The 23,280-nt window shown below is 46.5% G+C and overlaps 3 protein-coding genes across 5 annotated transcripts in view; 2 read left to right on the forward strand and 1 right to left on the reverse strand.

Annotated features, from left to right (window-relative positions):
- LOC309524294 (uncharacterized protein) overlaps nucleotides 1–7,835 on the forward strand; it is a 152,651-nt gene extending 144,816 nt beyond the window's left edge. For both annotated transcript variants that reach the window (XM_082208765.1, XM_082208766.1), the window contains exons 65-68: nucleotides 2,111–2,217; nucleotides 3,533–3,613; nucleotides 4,864–5,052; nucleotides 5,924–7,835. In XM_082208765.1, coding sequence (XP_082064891.1) covers nucleotides 2,111–2,217; nucleotides 3,533–3,613; nucleotides 4,864–5,052; nucleotides 5,924–6,073 — 527 coding nt within the window. In that variant the 3' untranslated portion in view covers nucleotides 6,074–7,835. The remainder of the gene's footprint in view (nucleotides 1–2,110; nucleotides 2,218–3,532; nucleotides 3,614–4,863; nucleotides 5,053–5,923) is intronic.
- The window catches only part of SLC31A2 (solute carrier family 31 member 2), a 287,433-nt gene that overhangs the window by 151,604 nt on the left and 112,549 nt on the right, over nucleotides 1–23,280 (reverse strand). The window lies entirely within an intron of this gene.
- NIBAN2 (niban apoptosis regulator 2) overlaps nucleotides 19,649–23,280 on the forward strand; it is a 100,605-nt gene continuing 96,973 nt past the window's right edge. Inside the window, exon 1 of the mRNA XM_082208880.1 lies at nucleotides 19,649–19,928. Coding sequence (XP_082065006.1) covers nucleotides 19,874–19,928 — 55 coding nt within the window. The 5' untranslated portion in view covers nucleotides 19,649–19,873. The remainder of the gene's footprint in view (nucleotides 19,929–23,280) is intronic.

Consider the following 23,280-nt stretch of genomic DNA (forward strand, 5'->3'; position numbering starts at 1 on the left):
CATGTGCAGACTGGGGCTCTTCAGAATCAGGCCCCAGACTCGGTTCTCATGCCACCTGAGGCAGAGGATCCGGAGCGGACTGAGACTCCTCTGGCTCTGAGCCCAAGTCCCAGGCCATCACAAAATTACATCCATCACTCAGCCCACTTGTTTATTTAGTTATTACATTAATATACCACCTTTATCTTCCAAGGATCTCAAGGTGGTATACATGGTTATCGTCCCTATTTCATCCTACCGACTCTGTGAGGTAGGTTAGGCTAGGAGATTGTGACTGGCCCAAGGTCACCCAGAGGGCTTCATAGCTGTGTGGAGATTCGAACCCTGCTCTCCCAAATCCTAGTCTTAACATTCTAACCATTGCACCACACTGGGTCTTAATTTAAGAAGGATATTGACAAGCTGGAATGTGTGCAACCAAGATGATCAAGGGTCTGGAAACCAAGCCTTATGATGAACGGTTGAGAGTGTTGGTTGTGTTTAGAGGAGACTGAGAGGAGATAGGACAGCCATCTTCAAATATATAAAGGATTATCAGATGGAGCAAGCTTGGAGGTGGTGGACTTTCCTTCCTTGGAGGTTTTTAAGCAGAGGTTGGATCTGTCATGTATGAACTAGTTGAGATTCCTTCATTGCAGGGAGTTGGACTTAAAGACCCTTGTGGTCTCTTCCAGCTCTATAATTTTATAGTTCTGTGAATCTAACCCACCTACACTGGCAAGAAACCCAGCGTGTCCATGAGGAAGTTGCTATTTCCACCAGAATTGCCTGCAAATGGCTTGACATCCTGGACATTTGGAGAGAGGGGAGGAGGGGGAATAGAATGGCAACAGTATCCATTGAGAGCAACAAAATGTGACTAGTGGGTAAGTTTGTATCCAAAATTCCCCACAAACATTTTCACCTGACTCTAGCTAGAGCAGGGGTTGGCAAACTATGGTCTGGGGGCCGGATGTGGCCCACCAGGCTCGTAAATCCGGCCCGCGGACCCTGCTCCCTGCTCAGTCAGTCCCCGAGCTAAGCTAAACCGGTGCAGCATTTCCTTGAAAACAAGCTGCAGAGGCCTTGCTGCGCATGGACTGACGTCCGCAATGTTGGCAAGGCTTCGGATTGGCTGCAGGAAGTTCCTGCAGCCAGTCCAAAGCCTCACCATCCGCGCACTGAGGTAAACCTGGCACGGCCATGGATGGAGAGGTGGGTGTGTATGGGCCACATCATGGGCATCGTGACGGGCATGCCCCGGGGCTTCAGCCAGAGCTTGGCACACCTGCTGGCCCCACGCCCGGCTCAGCGCTGCTGCTGCTGGTGGTGGTGGTGCACCCGGCAGCCACACTGGAGCAGCTGGGGGGCGAGCTGTGCGCCACCTGCCCGGCGCTCCACGTGTGCCACCTGCCCGCTGACCTGGCCTCAGGTGACAGGCCGCAGAGTTTGGTGCACACTGCCTGGGAGCTCCGCGGAGACGGGCCAATGAAGTGGCTGCTGCTCGTCAACAATGCTGGTGAGCAGGCAACACCAAGACATGCTCCTGAGCGCATGCAGAGTGCGTTCCTCCTCCAGATCTGGAGGCAGCTGTGGGACCGGCTTGCAGGGTATTTATATTTTTCAAAATATAGTCCGGTGCCCCACAAGGACTGAGGGACAGTGGACCGGCCCCCTGATGAAAAAAATTTCTGACCCCTGAGCTAGAGCTAAGAAGTCCTGATTTGGAAGTCCTTTAAAGCTTGGGTTTTTTCTTTCTACAATTGCTTCACTTCGCTGTTTGGTTGTTTGCTCTTTAGCAAACAAATCAAATAAAAATAAAAATAAATATTACCATTATCTTGCAATGCAACTTTCCTAATAGCCTTGGGTTACCAGAAATTCCATGCAGGCAAGTGTGCAGGCTCCTCTGCCAATCAGCTTGGTTCTCAATGCTGACTCAGCTCTGTATCCTCCTCCACAGGCCTGTTTGGTAGGAGGTCCATTTGTTTTATCAGCCTGCTGAGATTCTTGCCACCTGCCTCTCTATGCTGGCTGGGGAGAAGGGGGCTTCCTCTGTGTCTAGGGTGAAAGCATGATGCTGCTTAGTCTCTTAGCAGGCTAGTTATAAAGGAAATTTGTTTCATTTCAGGGCATTACTACATAGACCCCAACCAAGGCAGCCCGCAAGACTCTTTGGTGGCATTTTGCAACTTCACGGCTGGGGGAGAGACTTGTATTTCTCCTGTGCAAAACCAAGTAAGAATTCTAAGGTTTCTGAGCAGGGTGAAAGATCAGTCATGCACCCAGCACCATTGCTGTTGCTGTTGTTGTTATTATTATTATTATTATTATTATTATTATTATTATTATTATTAAATGTATGATTCAATGTATGATTCTCCTTTTACATGCATGCAATAAAAACAGCTAACATATTATCCTTTTGCTTATTATTATTTCAGTTATTAACCCACCCTTCACTGTAACATCCCAGGGCAGGTTCAAGCCATTAAAAAATACAATATTACAAGCAGTTGAAAACAGGTTAAAGTCACTGATTACATCATTGTTATTACTAATAAACATATCGATATCCTTTTACATGCATCTCAAGGTGGTTTACAAACATACCATAAAACAGCTTAAAATTGTTATTGTTGTTATCATCATCATCTCAGTTGGTAAGGGGATAGTGATGATAACGCCAGGGTTGCAGGTTGGACTAGATGATCATCAGGATCCCTTCCAATTCTTCAAAGCTATGATCATATGTGCCATTGCCACAGTGCTGCTGTGCAATTAATTGCAAAGTGCTTCTTAGCTGGCTGTGTTGTGTGTGTGTTTAAAGAATAATATCAAAATACTCTTCACTGCAGATTAGATGATCCTCAGGATCCCTTCCAACTCTACAATTCTCTGTTTCTATGATTAAAATTTCTTACCAACCCTTCACCATAAAGTCCTAGGGCAGGTTGCAGCAATTTAAAAATACAATATCAAAAGCAGTTTAAAACAAACTACCATCACAATAATAGGGTGCGTCCATACTTTGGCCACCTCATGAGAAGAGAAGACTCCCTGGAAAAGACCCTGATGTTGGGAAAGATGGAGGGCACAAGGAGAAGGGGACGACAGAGGACGAGATGGTTGAACACTGTTCTCGAAGCTACCAGCATGAGTTTGACCAAACTGCGGGAGGCAGTGGAAGACAGGAGTGCCTGGCATGCTCTGGTCCATGGCGGACATGATTAAACGACTAAACAACACACACACACACACACACAATGTCAAAGGCCAGGATAAAGAGATGCATGTTCAGCTCATTGTGGAAACTGCAAAATGAAGGTGCCTGGCATCACAATGAAAAGACCTTCAATTATTTCCAGATAATGCAAACAGTGGAGTGGGACTGCCTGTCATATCTCAACAGGGATGCTGTTCCCACAAATCAGGGGCAGCCACCCTGAAAACCTTGCTCTGAGTTACTGCTCTGTGCCCAACAGCAGTTTCTAATCACTGTAAAAATCTGTGATCTTTGATGAACTCTCTCTGTGTGTTTTTAAACCATCAGGTCCCTATCAAAGCCTGGTTGAGGGCATATGCTTTGGAAAACACCTTCCAGTGGTTCAGTTCCCTACCTGGTGGTTTCATGGTAAGCTTCTCTGTAAGCAACACTGAAGATTCCGTCACAAAATTTTCCCTCCGGAAAGCTCATCGGCATTTTTGGTACAAATGTCTCGTAACAGGCACATTTCTGACTGCAGTTTTGGCTAATACACACTCCTATGCAATAATTTTTCCTCTAATTGCAATACATTTTTATGCACACCGTTCTCTATGTGCATTTTTTTCTACATGATGTTTGCTCAGAGGACTGCATTGCAAAATTCAGAGAAGCAAAAATTTCAAAGGATAGCTGTATTTTGGTTTGTGTGTTCATTCAAGATGGGACGCGGGTGGCACTGTGGGTTAAACCACAGAGCCTGGGACTTGCTGATTAGAAGGTCAGCGGTTCAAATCCCTGCAGTGGAGTGAGCTCCTGTTGCTCGGTCCCAGCTCCTGCCAACCGAGCAGTTCGAAAGCACATCAAAGTGCAAGTAGATAAATAGGTACCGCTCCGGCGGGAAGGTAAACAGCGTTTCCGTGCACTGCTCTGGTCGCCAGAAGCGGCTTAGTCATGCTGGCCACATGACCTGGAAGCTGTACGCCGGCTCCCTCAGCCAATAAAGCGGGATGAGTGCCGCAACCCTAGAGTCGGTCATAACTGGACCTAATAGTCAGGGGTCCCTTTATCTTTACCTATTCATTCAAGAACTGTGAATTAGGTAGTTCTAATGCAGACAGAACCAAATGCCTTCTCCATCCCTACTTAGTCATCATAACTTGGTGCCTTACTTGCCTATTAATACATGCAATCCTCTGTATCAGGTGTAGGAAACCTCTGGCCCTGCAGACAGTGCTGAAGTACAACTCCCATCAGCCTCGGCATGCATGGGCAATGACCAGCAATTATGGGAGCTGTACTTCAACAAAGTGGGGCGTGGGGCTTGCCTAAGTGACCTGGTGAATTTGAACTTATTGAGCAGAAAGGAGTTTTAGCCCTTCCCCTGACATCCTAGTGTTCCAGGTGCATGGAGATAGTTGTGAAATAGAGCAATTGCACATACAATCCCTCTATCTGCATTTTAAAATGCAGTCCTAAATGGCAGGAGACCAAAGCAAGTAGAAAGAAATGATGTGTTTGGTTGGAAGCCTTCTCTCCTGACGTGCTGGCTTTCTACATGAGGTGTGATGATATTCCCCCACTCCTCAACACACACGCACACAAGATCGTGTTCAGCCCTGCAAGCTTGACCAGCTTTGGCCAACTCTTAACCCTCTGTCCTCTCTTGGTTGCTGCAGCTGGAGTACCAGGATGCAACCACTGTCCAGCTCCGTTTCCTGAAGCTTCACAGCAGCCTGGCCACCCAGAAGGTGTCGTATTCCTGCAGACCCCATCCAGATGGGGGCAAGCTGCAGCTGGAAAAAGAAATCAAGTTCCTTACTGACTCCCAAGAGCAAAGTTATGTGGCTGTCCTTGAAGGATGCACAGTAAGTGGAAGGAAATGCATGACTGACATAGGAAGCTGCCTCTGAGTCAAACCATTCTTCCCATCTTGCACAATATTGTCTACACTGACTGGCAGCAGATCTCCAGGGTTTCAGTCTCTCCCAGGCATGCCTTGAGATGCCAAGGGTTGAGCCTGGGACCTTCTGCATGCAAGATAGTTGCCCTGCCACTGAGCTACACCCCCTTCCCTACAATTTTAATGGAGTGGAACAGGGGTGAAAAGCACCATCTAAATGTCCACCCTAAAGTATGAGTAATTTCTCCTCATGCATAAGGGGAAAGTCAATAAAGAGGACACTAGGAGGGTCCTTTACTTGGTCAAACAGAAAAGCGGCTGCTTGGAAGAAGCAACAGAAGTGGAGTCCACAGGCTGATAAATTAGATAGAGGCATCCCCTCACCTTAGCTTTATGCATGCATAAAAATGAGGCCACCTTCTCAGAGGAAAAGCATGCCTGCATTATCTGAGCTGGGTGCCAGATTCAGCAAGAAGAACAGGGCGCCTGCTCTCTATCAGACTCACTCAAGGCTAGGTTTGGCCTGCATAAACATTCTTAACAAATTCCTAATATGATTTGATTAAGCTGATTCTTCTAACAATATCCTTAATGCAGTCTGAGTAAGGAGAATTGGCTGATACCCCTTACAGTAGCCACGCCCACCTGTCAAAGTTATCTTGCAACAGGTAGGGCAGATACAGATCTGACCTGCCAGCACGATGGGAAATTATTCACACACATTTCTCAGCCTATCTTCAAAACAATATAGTCTAGCAACTTGCATGTGTGAAGGTTTTGTGTTGCAAAATGAAAGATTTGGCTCTTGCCTAATAATTCTGCCTTGCATATTTCAGCTGGACAATGAATCTTCTATCATTGACACCATCTTCCATTTCTCTACGGAGGACCTTACCCTTTTGCCTGTGCGTGACCTAGCTGTGTTTCACAATGGGGACGTCTCTCATCAGTTCGGGTTCACGGTTGGGCCTGTTTGCTTCAGCTAAGATTGACTTTGAACAAATGAATACATCTTTCCTCTTGTGGAAGTAAAACTTCAGAGAAAATAGAGAAAATCTTGTACAGAACAAGGTCGCCCTTAAAAGCTACTGTTCCTATTTATGAGTTCTTTGTCTAAAGTTGCATTCCTTCTGAAGGATATTGTTTTACAACTCATTTCTATATGTAAAAAGGTGTTAATTTAAGTCCCAGTGGAGATGTTATTGAGTTACCTTGAGCATAGCTGTCAACTTTTCCCTTTTCTCGCGAGGAATCCTATTCGGAATAAGGGAATTTCCCTTTAAAAAAGGGAAAAGTTGACAGCTATGACCTTGAGGGAGGCTGTGTACTCTTTTTACGGCCTTTATATTTAACAATCACAGAATCCTGGTGCAATTTCTTTCCTCCAGTGTGCAGTGATGGGGAAAAATTGAACCTGTTGATTTTCAACCTGGTCTGTACCTATTAAAGTTGTTGTGCCTTTAGAAACATATTAACCCTTAATTACATTTGTAAAATTCAGCCAGTAAATTAATGCAGCTTAGTGGAGCTAAATGCAATCAGCATTAGTCCTATTTTGAAGTGCTGAATTGCACAAATAACCTGTGGTCCCTTTCATAGGGTCAGTCCAAGGTGACTTTGCTGTTGTTTTGTATACCCTGTATCCCTCTGTTTCCATGAATCTGCAGTGTTCTATTCTGAGAGGCATAGCACTTAGCATGTTAAATTAGAGGGAAGGAACTTGATCCTACCCACGGGCCAGTTCCACATATCTCCCACAGCCTGAAGGCCAACTCTGATGGGAATGGGGTAGAACTTCACACCGGTCATTCACAGTAATGTCAGCTGACCTGTTTTCCTTTGCCCTCAGTGTTTGAATTCAGTACAGTAGGTGAGTTTCTACATGCACTCGCACACTCATCTCTATCTCCCATCCAGACAAGCAAGAGGCATTATCAGAGTTCAAGGACGCATTTCAGACAGGCAAAAAGGACCCAAGGAGGGTACCAAACAGGGCTGGTGAGGGGCATGTCCTAGGGAGATGCCTGAGGGCCAGATAGAGAGGTCTAGAGGGCCACATTTGTCCCCTGTGCCTCAGGTTCCCTGGCCTAGGGAGAGGCCTGGTGGGCCACATCAGACCAACTGGAGGTTTGCCTTTCTTGGTTTAAAACAACTTGAAAAGTGCAGGATTCCAGAACTTGGTTTGGGGTTTTATTTTATTTCAAGGACTGCAAAACCTGAGGCATGTTTTCCTCTCTGTGTGAAAAGACACAATTACAAAAACTGGTCCACCACTGCCTCATTTTGTCCTTGTAAAGCTAAAGCATTCAAGTGTTTCTCCCCCCTCATTTTGGAGAGGAATGAAATGTTAACATCTGACTATGTGCTACTGTGCGTTGTGAACATCAACAGGCAAATGCCGGAGATCAATCAGTTATGATGCACATCACAAAGGGGATGTATCCAGGGGCATAGCTAGCTGCTCCAGCACCTGGAGCAGCAGGGGTGGGGCGAGCTGCCCAGGGGGGCGCCGTGGCAAGCTGCCCACGTAGTCCGCCTAGCAGACACAAGCCCCACGCTGCTGTTTTGAGCAGTGCAGAGCCCAAGCCACTGTGTCACTCCTAGGAGAGACACGTGGCTCGGGCGCACTGCAGGCCAGACCCTGCAGTAAGTGCCACCCCCCGCGGTGTGCCATTTTGTCACCCCCCTCAAGGATGACACCCAGGGTGGCCTGCACCCCCCCTTCCTACACCCCTGGATGCATCGCAAAACAAAACAAAGAGAGTGAACTAAATTTGCACTTGCTGATTGTCAGGGAACTGCCATCAGAGGCACGGGAGAAGGAGAGGGTCTCTGATTCTGCAGGAGAAGGTCCCAGCGCTAGGGGGAGACTCAGCTGGGAAGAAGGGGAAGAGAATGAGTGTAACACCAGGGATCCAGGATAGCAACGGGACAGGGAGGTGCAGGGGCTCCAGGACTCTTCGTTGGAGGTTAGCGAGGAGAGCCCAAGCACCCCGCTGCCCACGCCCACCCTGCGCAGGAGACTCCCGTGCAGTGAGAGGTGGAGCCGATTGGGCGTCAAACAGCTCTTATGTTGGCAGCGCTTTAAGAAACGCCCACAGACAGATTCTACAAGTGACTAAGGGCAGCCACGCTAATATGGGCTGCATAGTCCGGAGGGTTTAACCAGGCAATCCGATGCTCAAACGGAGCAGGATTACGCACGAGTAACTCCCAACCACTACACTGATATATGTGGATAGATGCCAATTTAGGAATAATGACCATCATTTAAATAGAAATGCATTATATAGTGATCAGTTTTATTACAATCGAGGGGCATTCAAATTTTGTTATATGAACAGGTAGATTTGGATTTTTGAAACAAGAGAATGCCTTCAAATAAAGAACTGTCTTCCATAAGCAAGGAAGGACCTCTGTTTCAGGTCCTGTGCCCAACCTTGTTTAATACAAATTCCAGAGGAATCCGGAACACTAATGATGCAAAATGCCTCATGTTCCACGAGATACCAAAAAAGTTTGTTCATTTTGTCATTAACTTAATTTGTAGCCACTAGAGAGCACCACAGAGTCACTGTAGCTCCTTTCTAAGAAGGGGGAAATTATGTTTGGAGAGGAGAAGATGCAGGGAAGGAGGAGTCATTCGGATTGGATCTGTACTGCTTCCTATCAATATGCTTGTTTTTATGGGTTTTTAATAAATGGGTTTCTAGCTGGGGGAAAATAGCATTTTCTCTCTCCCTCGTCCCCGGTCCTCATAACAATGCTTCCAAATAGAAACTAAGTTGGAAATGTTTAATTTTTCATAGGTAGAAATGGACAGTTGCTTTCTTTTATGTTCAAAAAAAGCCTTGCTAGGAAAAGGGTTAAATTGCTAAATTTGGTGAGCTTTCTAAGAGGAGCAATGACTCATGGCAGTCCTAAACCTCAGATAGGAGAGCTCTTTGAGATAAGAAGGAAGGCATTTAATTGTCAGGGGAGGGGGGTTATGACTTTGGTCTTGAAGATACTAGCTGACAATGAGAGAGGAGAGGAAGAGAGGTGGAGAACCTTTGATCTTAACAGATGTTGCTGAATTTCAACTCCCATCATCCCTGGCCATTCGCCATGTTTGCTAGGCTGGTGGGAGAGTAGATTTGGTGCATTCTTTTCACTGCTGTGCTGAAGGCCTTTATCACTTCAAAGAGTTGGTGTGATGTGCTAGTTATTTATGTGCCATTATTGTCTCTTGGCCTAGGCTACCTCAAAGGGAAGGGATAAAGAAACCATATATGCCACTCTGATAGGGATATATGGGAGGGAGGGAGGACGCAACACAAATCCAAGAGAAAGGCTTTGCAGAGGAAGTCTTGCAAGATGCTCTGGTTTGATTCTGCAGTTCGCACCCTGCAAACCACCCAAATGGTCCCAACCTTGCCGCTCACCTCTTGCAAAGTTCATCCCAGTCCTAGTTCATTTTTGGGGGCAGAGTTGCTTTCCTCTCAAAACCGATTGGAAGATTTCAGTCTAGCAGTCAGGCTACACACCTTCTCACCAAAACCTTGCCTGGACTCCCCAAGGGGTGCTTCTTAACTGTAGCCTCACAACACCACTTTTCCTAGCCCAGGACACAAGCAAAGAGCACAGCAACCCCTCCAGTAACAGTTACACAGATTATAACGTGTTTTTCAATCCGGAAGTGGCTGGGAAGCATGTTTCAACAGGAGGAGGACGCCTCCCAGCCAAGGGCTGGCAGAATCACTGAGAATGTTTCCCTGCTGTGTTTGCCAAGGAAAGCAGTGGTAAAACAGAGGAAATGGGATACCTTGTGCATACTGCAGGCACACTGCAGGCTGCATAATCTTGCTCTCTCTCACCTAGGCAGCTCAGACAGGGGAAAACACTGCATTTACAAAGTCTTGAAGATCATACCCAGGAATGGTTTTCGCAGTTTCTCTCCTCCTTTGCTCCTTGGCTACAATCTCAGTCCACATCAAAGGTGGGTGGGGTAAGGGAGGCAGACTGCTTTCTCTGCACGCCCCCCATCTAGAACAGGGATGGGGAGCCTGTAGGCCTCCCTATGTTATCACAGAATTGAATTGTGAAGTTGGAAGTAACCATTAGGGTCACCTAGTCCAACCCCCTGAACTCACAACTAGTCCAACCCCCTGAACTTAAGAGTCTCATGTTCTACCAACTGGACGTAGGCCATCCTGGTTCAGGCTGATGGGAGTTGGGAGTCCAAGAACATCTGGATAACCACAGCTTGGAGAGGAGGTGCAGGATACATTTCTCCTTCCCTTCTCTCTCCCCTGTCACTTGGCAGTGGCACCTTCAGCTTGGTCAGTGAACTGGGACAGAAGAGAAGGTCTGGGAGCCTGGAACAGAATGAGTGCAGGTGCAGTAATCTTCTCTGGCATAGACTGAAATATCAGCTGGGGGGAAAGGGGAGGGCGGTCTTAAGGATCACTTCTTATTTGAGGTGAGTATTACAGTCTCCTAAGATCCAAAAAGGGCCCCTCCATATGGGTGGTTTTTTCCTGCAGGTATGTTCTACATGCCTCCGATGCAGTGGTAGTGTGTTAGTAGTGGGCTGTCCCCACAGCATTCTGCTTTATTAGTTGTTCTGAGATGCTTCCACAAGGATGCTTGCCACGATATTGCCAGCTGGATGGTGCGCTCTTCTACTCTTCCAAGAAATGAATCCAACAAAGCTGAATGTTGGAAAATTCAGGACTGATTAAAGAGAGTCCTTCACCCAGAATATAGTTGAACTATGGAACTCTGTCCCACAGACAGTAGTGATGGCCACCAATTTAGATGGCTTTAAAAAGAGGATGAGACAAATCCATGGAGGAGAGGACTATCAACTATCATGTTCTCCCTCCACTGTCAGAGGTGTTGTGCCACTGAATACCAGCTTTGGGGAATCGCAAGTAAGGAGACTGCTGTTTCGCTCCTGCCCAGGCTTCCTATAGACATCTGGCTGACCACTGGGCGAAGAACAGGATGCTGGACTAGATGGGGCATTGGCCTAATCCAGCTGCCTCTTCTTATGTTCTTAAAGGTGGGACAAAATGCCCCAATGTAACATGTGGTATGAAATGTGAAGGAATTCCACATGAAGCGATGGGACATGCACAGACTGGAAACAATGCAGAATGCCCAACACATGAATGTTTGCAGGTGCAAGCTGTTGAAAGTGGGATTGCCTATAGCTGTCCTGAAGCCAGCATTGGCATAGGGGCCAGAGTATTGGACCAGGACCTCAGAGACCAGGGTTTTAATCCGTACTCAGCCATGAAGTTCACGGGGTAACCAGGGGCCATCCACTCCCTCTCAGCACTTCCTACCATGCATGGTTGTTGGGATTAAATGGGGAGGAGGAGAACCATGTATACTGCTTTGAGCTCCTTGGAGAAAAAGGTGAGATAGAACAAAAATAAACCAATAAAGATAGAACAACAAATCAATAAATTACAAGCACAAATAATCACAATTGCACAATAAAAAGGACATCTGGCAGGGTCCAGAGTCTAAGCAATGCTGCTGATTATTTGCACCAGCTACACCTCCCTGACTGTTCTCTGTAAACCTTTATGGTTTGGGAAAAGAGAGAAATTCCAATCTTTAGGACGGGTGCTTGCCCAGGTTTACAGACCGGGCTGTGTGTCTACCAGAGAAGGGAGGAGAGTGTCCTGGTAGATTTGCTCAGGATTTCTGTTCAGCTCATTTTCAGTTTTAAAGCTGGCCAGGAAGTCTCAAACTATGTACCTCTGTTTGCACAGGTCTGCTCAGCCTACGCTCTGGTGCCCAACTTAAATGGGAATCTTTAAGAAACGGCTTTGGGGTGGGAGGAAAGAAAGAAGCCAGCACACGAGAGCATTGCCCCCCTCCCTCACTTTTTCCTGCAAAGCAAACACCTCGATTCAGTTTTTCCACTTCTGCATTCATTTGGCACCTACCCACTAGGCCAACAGGAGGAGGGCTCAGACAGGAGACGCCTCAGCCATGTTCCTTTTGCAAAGTAGGTGCTGGAAGAGGTGTGTTTACGCAAAGAGAGGGAGGGAGGGAGGGAGAGCACAGGCCATGGGCCAATAACTCTCCACCTCCCGCCCCCCCCCGCCCCCCAAGTCATTCCTCCCCACTTCTTCGCTTAGGTTGAAGTTCCCACACCTTCCCCTGTTTCTGGATCCTGTCTCTTCAGGACACACCTGGAGATTAGGGCAGGAGGAAGCCTGCACAACTGGGTTTATGAGAACGACTTGGGTAAGGGAACTCTTGCAATCGTGGCTGCGGCAAAGGCAGAAGTGCAGGGTGGGGAGATTTGGTTCCAAGAAGCAGCTGCTGCACACAGTGGTGGTGGTAGGAGAGGCAGGGGCCCTTATCACCCAGAGGGCCACACTCCCTTCTGAGCAACATTCCAAGGTCCACATATCCATGGAAGTTGGGGAAAGTGGCAAAAGTGAGTGTAGCAATGAATGTGAAAGTCAATCCTTCTACAACAGGCAAGTTCCTACAAACACCTCTCTGTCTTCCATCCAGGCAAGCAAGAGGCACGATGAGAGTTCAAGGGTGCTTGCCAGTCTGGCAGAAACAAGGATAGTGTGAGGCCAGATCAGTGATGGGTATGGCCTGGGGAGAAGGGGACTTTCTGTATGCTAAGCAGATGCTATACCACTGAGCCCTTCCCCTTGCCCATGAACTTGGAGCAAAGCTTGCTCCTGACACACTCAGCAACAAGAAAATTGCAGCTGTAGGAGTTCTACACAGCCTGGGTGCCAGGAAGTAATGGGGAGGTGCTTTTTGGGGGGAGGGGGGATATAGAATTGTTCCACTGGGGAGTTTTTGCCATTTGTAAGATGGCCTTTACTTCTCAAATGCAAGAACATTTCCCGCCCACCTCAGACAAATGAGGATCTGTAAATAAATGCTGACTCCAAAAGACGGGATTTGATGGCATGTTGTTCCAGCCTCCTGGCTTCTACAAATGGGGAAGGGAATTGCTGGGGCACTGTGACCCAGTCCTTTTCCTTGTGAGAAACGAAGCGTTTATGGTGCTTTGGGAACACATTTTTATTTATAAACTTACAAGTTGAGTGGGAAGGGAGGGGTCAGGAAAGTATCCAGCCAGACAACAACACTAGTCGTTAAAGCAACATAGTACCTACCTCCCCTGCCAGTGACCCTGTACTTAAGTCGCAAGGAAAGATATATGATAGAACTATAGAGATGTAGAGATTTAAGGGACCCTAGTCCAATCCTCTGCAATGCAGGAATCTCAGCTAAAGCATCCCTGACAGATGGCCACCCAAACTCAGCTTAAAAACCTCCAAAGAAGGAGAGTCCACAGCTTCCTGAGGGAGACGGTTCCAATGTTGAATATCACCGTCAGAAAGTTCTTCCTGATGTTTGACTTGAAGCCATTCTCCAGAGCAGGAGAAAACAAGTTTACTCTATCTCCCATGTGACAGCCGTTTAGATATTGAAAGATGGCTATTATCTCTTCTCTCAGACTGCTGTTTTCCAGGCTAAACATACCCTTGATCATCTTGGTTGCCCTCCTCCGTATGCATTCCAGCCTGTCAATATCTTTCATAAACTGAGGCGCACAGAACTGGGCATAGTACTCCAGATGTGGTCTGACCAAGGGGGAATAGGTAAAGGTAAAGGGACCCCTGACCATTAGGTCCAGTCGCGGACGACTCTGGGATTGTGGCGCTCATCTCGCTCTATAGGCCGAGGGAGCTGGCGTTTGTCCGTAGACAGCTTCCAGGTCATGTGGCCAGCATGACTAAGCTGCTTCTGGAGAACCAGAGCAGCGCACGGAAATGCCGTTTACCTTCCCGTCGGAGTGGTACCTATTTATCTACTTGCACTTTGACGTGCTTTCAAACTGCTAGGTGGGGAGGAGCTGGGACCAAGCAACGGGAGCTCACCCCATCGCGGGGATTCGAACTGCTGACCTTCCGATCGGCAAGCCGTAGGCTCTGTGGTTTATTACTTCCCTTGATCTGAACACTATACTTCTGTTGATGCATCCTAAAATAGCCTTAGCTGTTTGGGCTGCTGCATCACATTGCTGACTCATGCTGAGCATGTGATCTACTAAGACTCGTAGATCCTTTTCACATGTACTACTGGCAATCCAGGTGTCCACCGTCTTATCTCAGAACCTGACATTTATTCCTATTTAAATTCATTTTGTAATTTTTGGCCCAGTTCTCCAGTCTGTTAAAGTCGTATTGATCCTGATTCTGTCTTCTGCAGTATTAGCTACCCCTCCCAGTTTGGTGTCCTCTGCAGATTTGATGAGCATCCCCTCAATACCTTCAGCCAAGTCATTTATAAAAATGTTGAACAACTCCGGTCCCAAGATAGAACTCTATACCTAAGCTTATTTGTAACATTTTTCCAGGATGACAAAGAATCATTAGTGAGCACCCTTTTGGTCAGTGAACCGGCTATAAATCCACCTGAGTTTTACCAGCCAAAATTTTATCAGCTTTTCTGCAAGAATATCATGGGGGCTTTGTCAAAAGTCTTATTGAAATCAAGACATACTACATCCACAGCATTTCCCTGATCCACTAAGCTTGTAACTCTAAAAGAAAAGGAAAAAAATAATAGAGATTTGTCTGGCATTACTTGTTTTTGAGAAACCTATGCTGGGTCTTAGTAATCACAGCATTTTCCCCCTAAGTGCTCACAAATTGATTGATTGTCCCCATTGCTGACTACATTCCAGCCACCAATACTCAAGCATTTGGAGTGTGTCCAAAGCTAATAGCCACCAGCTGTCAAGGCTCACTTAAGCAAACAGAGGTATCGGGCAAAACAGACACCGCTGGAAGGTGGAGGACTCTCAGTCATTGAAGGTTTCTAAACAAATGTTGGATGGCCATCTGTCAATGATTCTTTAGCTGTGATTCCCATGTGGCAGGTGGTTGTACTAGATGACTCTTAAGGTCCCTTCCAACTCCATATTTATATTATTATATGATTCTATGAAAACATTGTTGGTACAGAAGTACAGTGGTGCCCCGCAAGACAAATGCCTCGCAAGACGGAAAACTCGCTAGACGAAAGAGTTTTCCGTTTTGGAGGTGCTTCGCAAAACGAATTTCCTATGGGCTTGCTTCGCAAGACGACAATGTCTTGTGAGTTCCTGCTGGTTTTTTCCCCTCCCCCCTTTTTCTAAGCCGCTAAGCGCTTATCAGCTGATCCGATAAGCTGATAAGCCGCTAAAAGCCGCTAATAGCGCTAATCCGCTAATCCGTCAATGGGCTTGCTTCGCAAGACGAAAAAACCGCTAGACGAAGAAAATCACAGAACGAATTCTTTTCGTCTTGCGAGGCACCACTGTACTGTAGCAAGGAGCAGCCTTTTAACCAAGCAATTTGAAGCATGTTCCAGGTTCCAGCAAGATCTTGCCAGAAGTTGCAGCTACTTCTTTTCATTTCTCTGGCAATGCTGTAGGCACCCCACCACTGCCTGAGAAGCACAAAGAAGCAGCAATGGTGGCAGCTTCTTACAACAGCCCTGTGAGATCTTGCTAGAAGCCAAAAACCACCACACAACCCCAGTAAGTGAGGCTATGACAGCAGAGGGACAGCACCTTCCCATTTCACCTCAGGCACTGAAATGGAATGGGCCACCCCTGCCCGTCACTCAGTGGTAGAGCAAATGCCTGACATGCAGAAGATCCAAGGTTTGATCCCCAGCATCTTCAGGTGGGGCTGAAATCCTGCCTGAAACTCTGGAGAGCTGCTGCCAGTCTGTGCAAGCAATACTGAGCTAGCTAGAACAATGGGTCTGACTCAGTATACGGCAGCCTCCTCTGTTCCTAATCACCCTGGAAACCCTGCTGAAGGAAGGAGAAGGAAAGGGTCATATCCTGCTGCTGTCAACAAGGTTTATGTTATCCCAATTTCTGTGACCTGTATACATTATACAAATCAAGTCAATGTGTATATATTATGTTATCATATTTACATAATTCTACCTTTGTTGGTCAAGGGGAAGGTTCAAGACTCTGAGATCCCTGCTTTTGCGCCCAGTTCACCAAAGTTCATTTAGCTCTAACCTCCCATCTTCCTGAGTTTCTTTAATTCCCAATTGAAGCCTTAATAGACCCAGAAACTGTAGGCAACTGCTCTCCATGAGAACAGCATATTTGGCCAGATTCTGCAGAGCTCCTCTTCTTCTTCTGATTGTTTGTGAAAACGCTTTGACTGATGGAACTCATGTCTGATGAAATGCACATAGGATCAATTCGCATAAGCACAATCTTTTAATCAAGATGATTACATTTGCCATGGCTGTGAACACCCAGTAGGCTAGAGGTTATCCATCATTTCTCAATGCCATCCCCTCCCTCCTAGAATCCCAACATAGGGATAATTACAGAGGGCTTCCTGGGTGAAATTACTTACAGTGCGGGGGAAGCAGCGAGTCTGGTGGTACTTGAAATACCATCAAATTACAAAGGGTAACCATTCTTTGCCCTACTTAGTGTTGTGTTGTTGAGATGATGGACAAGATGCACTTCGATTCCTTCCTAGGAGCACAGTCTACACACCACCAAGCAACGTATTGGCATTTGGGATGGGAGAGAAGTCTGATCAGTGGAAGACCTACATTTTGGGGGCCCTGCAGCTTGAACTGTTATGGGAGCCCCTTTACAATCAGCAACAAGGGCTGGGGAGCCACTGTTATCTTCTTCAACAGGTTTGTTTGCAACAACCTTTTACAACATCTGTGATACTGACTCTCAAACTTTGGGGTGATTGAAATATATACAACAACAAAATCAAAGAATTTGAGTCGTGCAACTCTAATTGGGTCTACTAAACCTAAAACATTTAAGCAATGCGGTTCTGGGGCTCCTCCGGGATTAGGGGCCCTGAGGCTTACCAGTAAACTTCATTAGTTTCATAGTAGATCCACTTCTGCATCTGATTCAGTGTACAATGAAAGGCAACCTTCCACAGTTGACGCTTTCCAATACAATATGCAGATCAAATGATGAATATGCTTCAGCAGTTGAACTTTTCTGAATTTTTGTAATGCTGTTCTCCAGTCAAGGAATGTGTACAGCCCGCTCTCCCCCCCCCTCCCAAATTTGTGTGAAGCCTACACAGAAGTGCATGTACTGTATTGGTGAAAAGGACATACAAAAATGTATCATATAAGGGGAAATTGCTTTGCAAAAAATATTGGGCAGAATTGCATACAAAAATGTGTGTATTCGGAAAAAAATTCATCTTAAAATATTGATGAATTTGCAGGATTTTTTTAAAAAAATCTTTTAAAAATCACAAACTAATGTGGAAATCTAGAGAACTAAAGTGAAGCCTGAATTAATGAGAAGGAAGGAAGGAAACTGAAACTGTCACATTGCAGATCACATGCCACGTGTTGACATAGCTCCTTTTAATTTTTTTATTGGCATGTCCAGATTGCTGTAAACCCAACAGAGAGGCTGTGCCATCTTAAAGACTGACAGATTTATTGTGGTATAAGCCAGCACATTGTCAAACAAGACTAATCTTAATTCTGTGGCAGCCTGGCCCTCTGTATGTTTACTGGGAAGCAAGGCCCTCTTGTGCTCACTTCCTCCTAAGCAAATGAGAATGGGATTTTACCCAAAAAGGCCTATCCTGCAAGTGGCTGTTTAGATGTTATGTCCCATGGTATCCAATGGGACTCACTTCCAAGGAAATGTATGCAGGATCGCAACCCACCCCAACCCAATCTTTTGCCGGGTTACATATCCGGATGTTTGCTGTAGAAAAACCACGTGTGGTATCCACCTAAGTTCTACTGAAATCAACAGACCCACCAATTTCATTGGGTCTACTCTGAGTAGGGCTAACATTGGCTACAGCCTTGAGGCTGCAACTCTAGGCATGCTTTCCAGAGTGAGTCACATTCAGCTAAGTAGGATGTGCTTCTGTTAAGCAACAATCCTATGCGTGCTTACTTGGGAGTCCCATCAATCTCAGGGGGACATACTTGCAAGTAGACATGCCTAGGATCAGGTGGGGAAGCATAAAGGTAAAGGGACCCCTGACCATTAGGTCCAATCATGCCAGACTCTGGGGTTGCAGCGCTCATCTCGCTTTATTGGCCAAGGGAGCCGACGTACAACTTCCGGGTCATGTGGCCAGCATGACTAAGCCGCTTCTGGCGAACCAGAGCAGTGCACGGAAACACCGTTTACCTTCCCGCTGGAGCGGTACCTATCTATCTACTTGCACTTGACATGCTTTCGAACTGCTAGGTTGGCAGGAGCAGGGACTGAGCAATGGGAGCTCACCCCGTCGCGGGGATTCGAACCGCCAACCTTCTGATCAGCAAGTCCTAGGTTCTGTGGTTTAACCCACAGCACCACACTGGAAGTAAATGCTACTGCCCTCAAAGAGACTTTCTTCTGAGTGAACATGCTCTTTTAAAGCTGTTCAAGTTGATGGCCATGGTGGCCTCTTGTGGAAGTGAGTTCCCACTGTGTAAAGAAATGCTTTCTTTCATCAGTCCTCAATCTCCCAATGTTGTTTCACTGGATGTCCACAAGTTCTAGTGTTAGACAGCAGAAAGAGGTCTCCCTATCAACTTTCTCTGCACTGCACTGTGCATAATTTTATTATACAACCCTATCATGCCCCATCTTACTCTCCTTTTTCTCTAAACTAAAAAGCCCCAAACACAATAACCTTTCCTTGTAGGGAACATAGTAAGTTTGTCTTACTGGCCATAACTTTGATCTATCCAGCTCAATACTGACTGGCAACAACTCTCCAGTTTTAAGCAACCTCTAAAAGGATCATGCAGTGAGTTGAACTAATTATATAACTAAAAATTAAATACAGTATTAATAATACTAAATAGTGGCAGAGTGCAGGCAGTTTTAAAATCAAATTTAATTGCTGATACAGTAAGACTGCAGCCAACACACATTTAACTTGTGCACATTCAGCTTTATGTGCTTGGCAAAAAAAAGTTGTTAAAAATTAAAACGGGAGGGCAGTAATGGGGGCTGACGTCTGGGGGGGGGACTCTTTCGCAATTCCACTCGCCATTGCGCCCGATGTGCTTTGACTGTACTGTATGCAATTTTGGCTTTGGGCACGATCCCCAGACTGTAACCCCATGTAAGTTGCAGTTCTTACTGTATTGATAGTGGCACAGCGGAAATCGGTTCAAAATACAATTTAAATAAGAATACTATTTAGTTTAATAAATTTGCACAGTGCCGTTCGTCCGATGGCCACACTGCGGTTTACGAATAGTGGCGGAATTAAATAGTGGCTGTGGCACAGTGCAGAAAGTTTTTTTAATAAAAGTTAAATAATAATAATAATAATAGGAGTGGCACACCGGAAACAGCTTTTAAATTTTATTTATTTTTAGTAAACAAAAAAAAAAAGAGAAATCAAGACAACCACACCTCTTACACGCACGCACGTACAATTCTTTCTTCTCTCGCCGCCGGCCTGTCTGCAAGGGAGCGCAAGAAATAATAAGCAAGAGGCGGAGAAGAAAGGGGGCGGTGTTGAAGGCAAAAGGCGTGTCCCGGGGAAGGGAGAGCCTGGGAGTTGTAGGCGAGTTGGGCGCGAGGCAAGGCCAGCTGGGACCAAACCGCGTCCGCCTATTCCTCGCTTGCTCATGGAGTGGGTTTCCTGGCGGGGCACGTCTTCGTTTTCCTCTCCTCGTCGCCTTTAGCTGGGGCTTGGCTTTTCTCCAGCCGCTGCTTCTTCCTTATCCTCTTCGTCCTCTCCTTGCGTCTCGATCTCTCCTTCTCCGCCATGGGGGACGTGATCTCGGCACACCTGGACGACAGCAGGCGGCAGTTCATCGCAGGTGAGGCGTCTTGGTTCTCGGCGCTGGCCGGCCGAGCATGTTGTCGGCTGCAAAACAACAACCCCAGGAAGTCTGAATTGCTCATTATTATTATTACTTTCTTGTCGCATCCAGTGCTAGCCCTCCTCCGAGTAGACATATTGGCACGGCTATGGGAACCGTGCCTCTCGTTTTTCACTGGATTCACTCAGATAAGGCTAAAGTTGGATACATCCGCCGTGTAGCTTGGCGATGGGGAGGGGGAATAAACCCCCCAAAACGAAGGATCAGCTCCAGCCGAGTTCTCCTCAGAGTCATAGGAGCCAACTCCTAGGGGCCGAGGGGTCTTTGACTTCCCCAGTAAAATATATGAGTCCCCACTAAAGTTGATGGGCATTGCTATTCAAATTTTGTGTGTGTGCACCGTATCATGTGATCGATTATGCGGGGTTGAGCTTACCTGCCCCCCATTTTATTCAAGTTGGCAGGCACCCCTGCTCAGAGTAGACCCCGTTGAAGTGAATGTGCCTGAATTAGTCGTTTTCTTTATTTCAGCGGGTTTGTTCTGACCGCGACTAACCTTGGACGCAACACAGTTTGAGGGTTGTCACTGATGCTCCCCTTACTCGAAGTAGACCCCCTTGAAATTGGTGGGCATGGCTAGCTTAGGTTCATTTATTTCACTGGGTCTATTCCGAGGAGAACTTGGTTGGATACAACTTCGAGTCATTCCCCCCCCCCATGCATTTTTAGGCGTGGTGGGGGCTGATTTTGCTTTTTGTGCAGGGGAGACTGCCTCCCCATGGAAATAATAGTAAGCTAGATTAACTGAGTATTTCACATCATTCTGGCTACTGTAAAGTATGATATAATGTGAATTCCACTTGAGATTTTTTTAGGGGGAGGTGTTAACCGTCTAGCTGAAAAAAAAGTTTTCGGCGGGGGAGGGGTTGTGGGGAACCAGTTGATCTTGGTATTATTTTAAATGTCTTTTTGCAGGGGGAGGGGCGACCTACCAATGCAAATGATTGTACTAGTATACTGAATATTGCACGCTATTCTGGTTCGATATAAGGTGACATTACGAGAGATGTTTTTGGAGTGTGTGTGTGTGTTAGAAATCTGAGGGACGTAAGAAGTGGGGAAACTCCTGGCTGAATTTTTTTCAGGCTCCGTACTATCGGAGTCTGATTTCCCCCCCTCCCAACACACACACCCCATTTCTTTTTTCCCCTTCTCCACGTTGCAAGTCCTTTACTTCAATCTCTCCGTCTCCCTTCCCCGCTCTGCCTTTGGAGCGGGGTGAGAGGAGGTACCGCCTCTTTTTAAGAAGCAAGTCTGTGCAAAGGCTTGTTTGGTTTACCTAATCTGATGAAGGGGAGAGTTTAAGGAGGATGGTTGGGGGGGGGGGTTGCCGAAGAAGCTATAGAGGGCGAATTGTCCTTCCTTTCCTCAGTCAAGGAAGAAGCTGGCACTCAGCTCCTAAAGACCAACTTACTTCTTCAATTGAAAATATTTATACAGTGATGTTACAAGTATTTATAAAGAGATTTTTGATAAAACCAAATAGGTCTCTGTCCCATGGAGCCTACAGATAGTGGGGAAAAGTATGAATATTAAATTTGGATGGGAGTAGATGGGACGCGGGTGGCGCTATGGGTTAAACCACAGAGCCTACGGCTTGCCGATCAGAAGGTCGGCAGTTCGAATCCCCGCGACGGGGTGAGCTCCCATTGCTCGGTCCCAGCTCCTGCCAACCTAGCAGTTCAAAAGCACGTCAAGTACAAGTAGATAAATAGGTACCACTCCGGCGGGAAGGTAAACGGCGTTTTCGTGTGCTGCTCTGGTTTCGCCAGAAGCAGCTTAGTCATGCTGGCCACATGACCCGGAACCTGTACGCCGGCTCCCTCGGTCAATAAAGCAAGATGAGCGCCACAACCCCAGAGTCGGTCATGACTGGACCTAATGGTCAGGGGTCCCTTTACCTTTAAAAGGATGGTGGTGGTGGTGATGATGATGATATCCTATTCTTTCCTCCAAGGAGTTCTTGGTAAAATATGTGCTATGCGACTGCACACGTTTATTAACCTCATGGCAGCCCTGAAATTTAGTTCAGACTGAGTGACCTAAGAGCTCCAACTTAAGATCCACTGCCAACTATGTCTCCCCTTCCCCCAGGCAGGAATGTCACCACACATACTTTGCACTTTGGGAATGAGGATTATGGGGATAATTGTTGTGAAAAAAGGTGGTTTTTGAAGAGGGAACCTGAACAGGAAGGGAGAAAGGTGTCGCTTAATGCATGCGACACACTGACCCCCCCCCCCAAGTTTCTTAAGGGCTTTTTGGAGGCGTGAAACATGTCTAAGTTATTACAAATGGCATAGCAGCCTGAAATTGTATCGGATGAGCTTTCCCCCCAATGCATTGAAGGTCAAGTGATGGGCAAGGTGCCACCTGATGGATTTCTGCCTCTTAATGGTGCAAAGGGACACAATCTTGAAGTAAGAAGGGGATGCCTTTTCTTTTTAATGTGTTCTTGTGGGGGAATGGGGAATAAAATGTGTGTTTTGGTGCTGTGATTGTAAAATTAGGGAGTGGCAGGACTGAGGAACGGTGCACAGCAGGAGGGTGCGCCTTTGCTGCTTGTGTGCACATGGAGCAGAAAGTGGCAATAAACTCAAGAAACTATGTGAATAAAGTCCTACAAACCCCTGAGACAGTTTGCTAGCAAGGTGCTTAGGATCACTGCTCGAAGTCCCCTGTTTTAAATTTTATTTGAATCATTTCTTACCCACACTTCAACCAAAACCATGAAAGTTCCTAGAGTGGCTTCAAATATATTCTCCGTGAAAAATCTTGGGTACCCAAAACTTTGTAGCTGGCACTTTAGTCTCTTTCACTTGCCTGCCCCTTGCAACCCACCTTCCTTAAATGCTCAGGGGTTGGTGAAATAAATATGTAACAATCCTTTGAGGACTAGATCATGTGTTCAGCCTGCATTCAGATAGGCTTACTCTTGGACTAGGATTAGTTGGGGGACCTCTCCTGAATTATTATGACTGAGCTCTGGAGACAGATAAAGCAATGACTGATGCTTCCTTGAGCATCTTTAGAAGACCTTTCCCACTTGTCTTTACCCATCTGCCATATCTTTGAAGGCAAAGGATTTCCATTTGAGGAGTAAGGAATAGGCATGGTTCTCAGCGGACTCAGCCTGTAGGCATGCTGGCAGGGGGTTTCTCTTCATCTGATGCATAGGGATCAATAAGTAATGTTTTATTTTCTGGAATTTACTGGTTTATCCCAAATCTCCCCCCCCAAGAAACTGTGGAAGGCATATATGGAGTGTGGTCTCCCTCCCCACCCCAAA

Source organism: Podarcis vaucheri, assembly GCF_965113315.1.
Source record: "Podarcis vaucheri genome assembly, chromosome: Z".
NCBI classification, from domain to species: Eukaryota; Metazoa; Chordata; class Lepidosauria; order Squamata; family Lacertidae; genus Podarcis; species Podarcis vaucheri.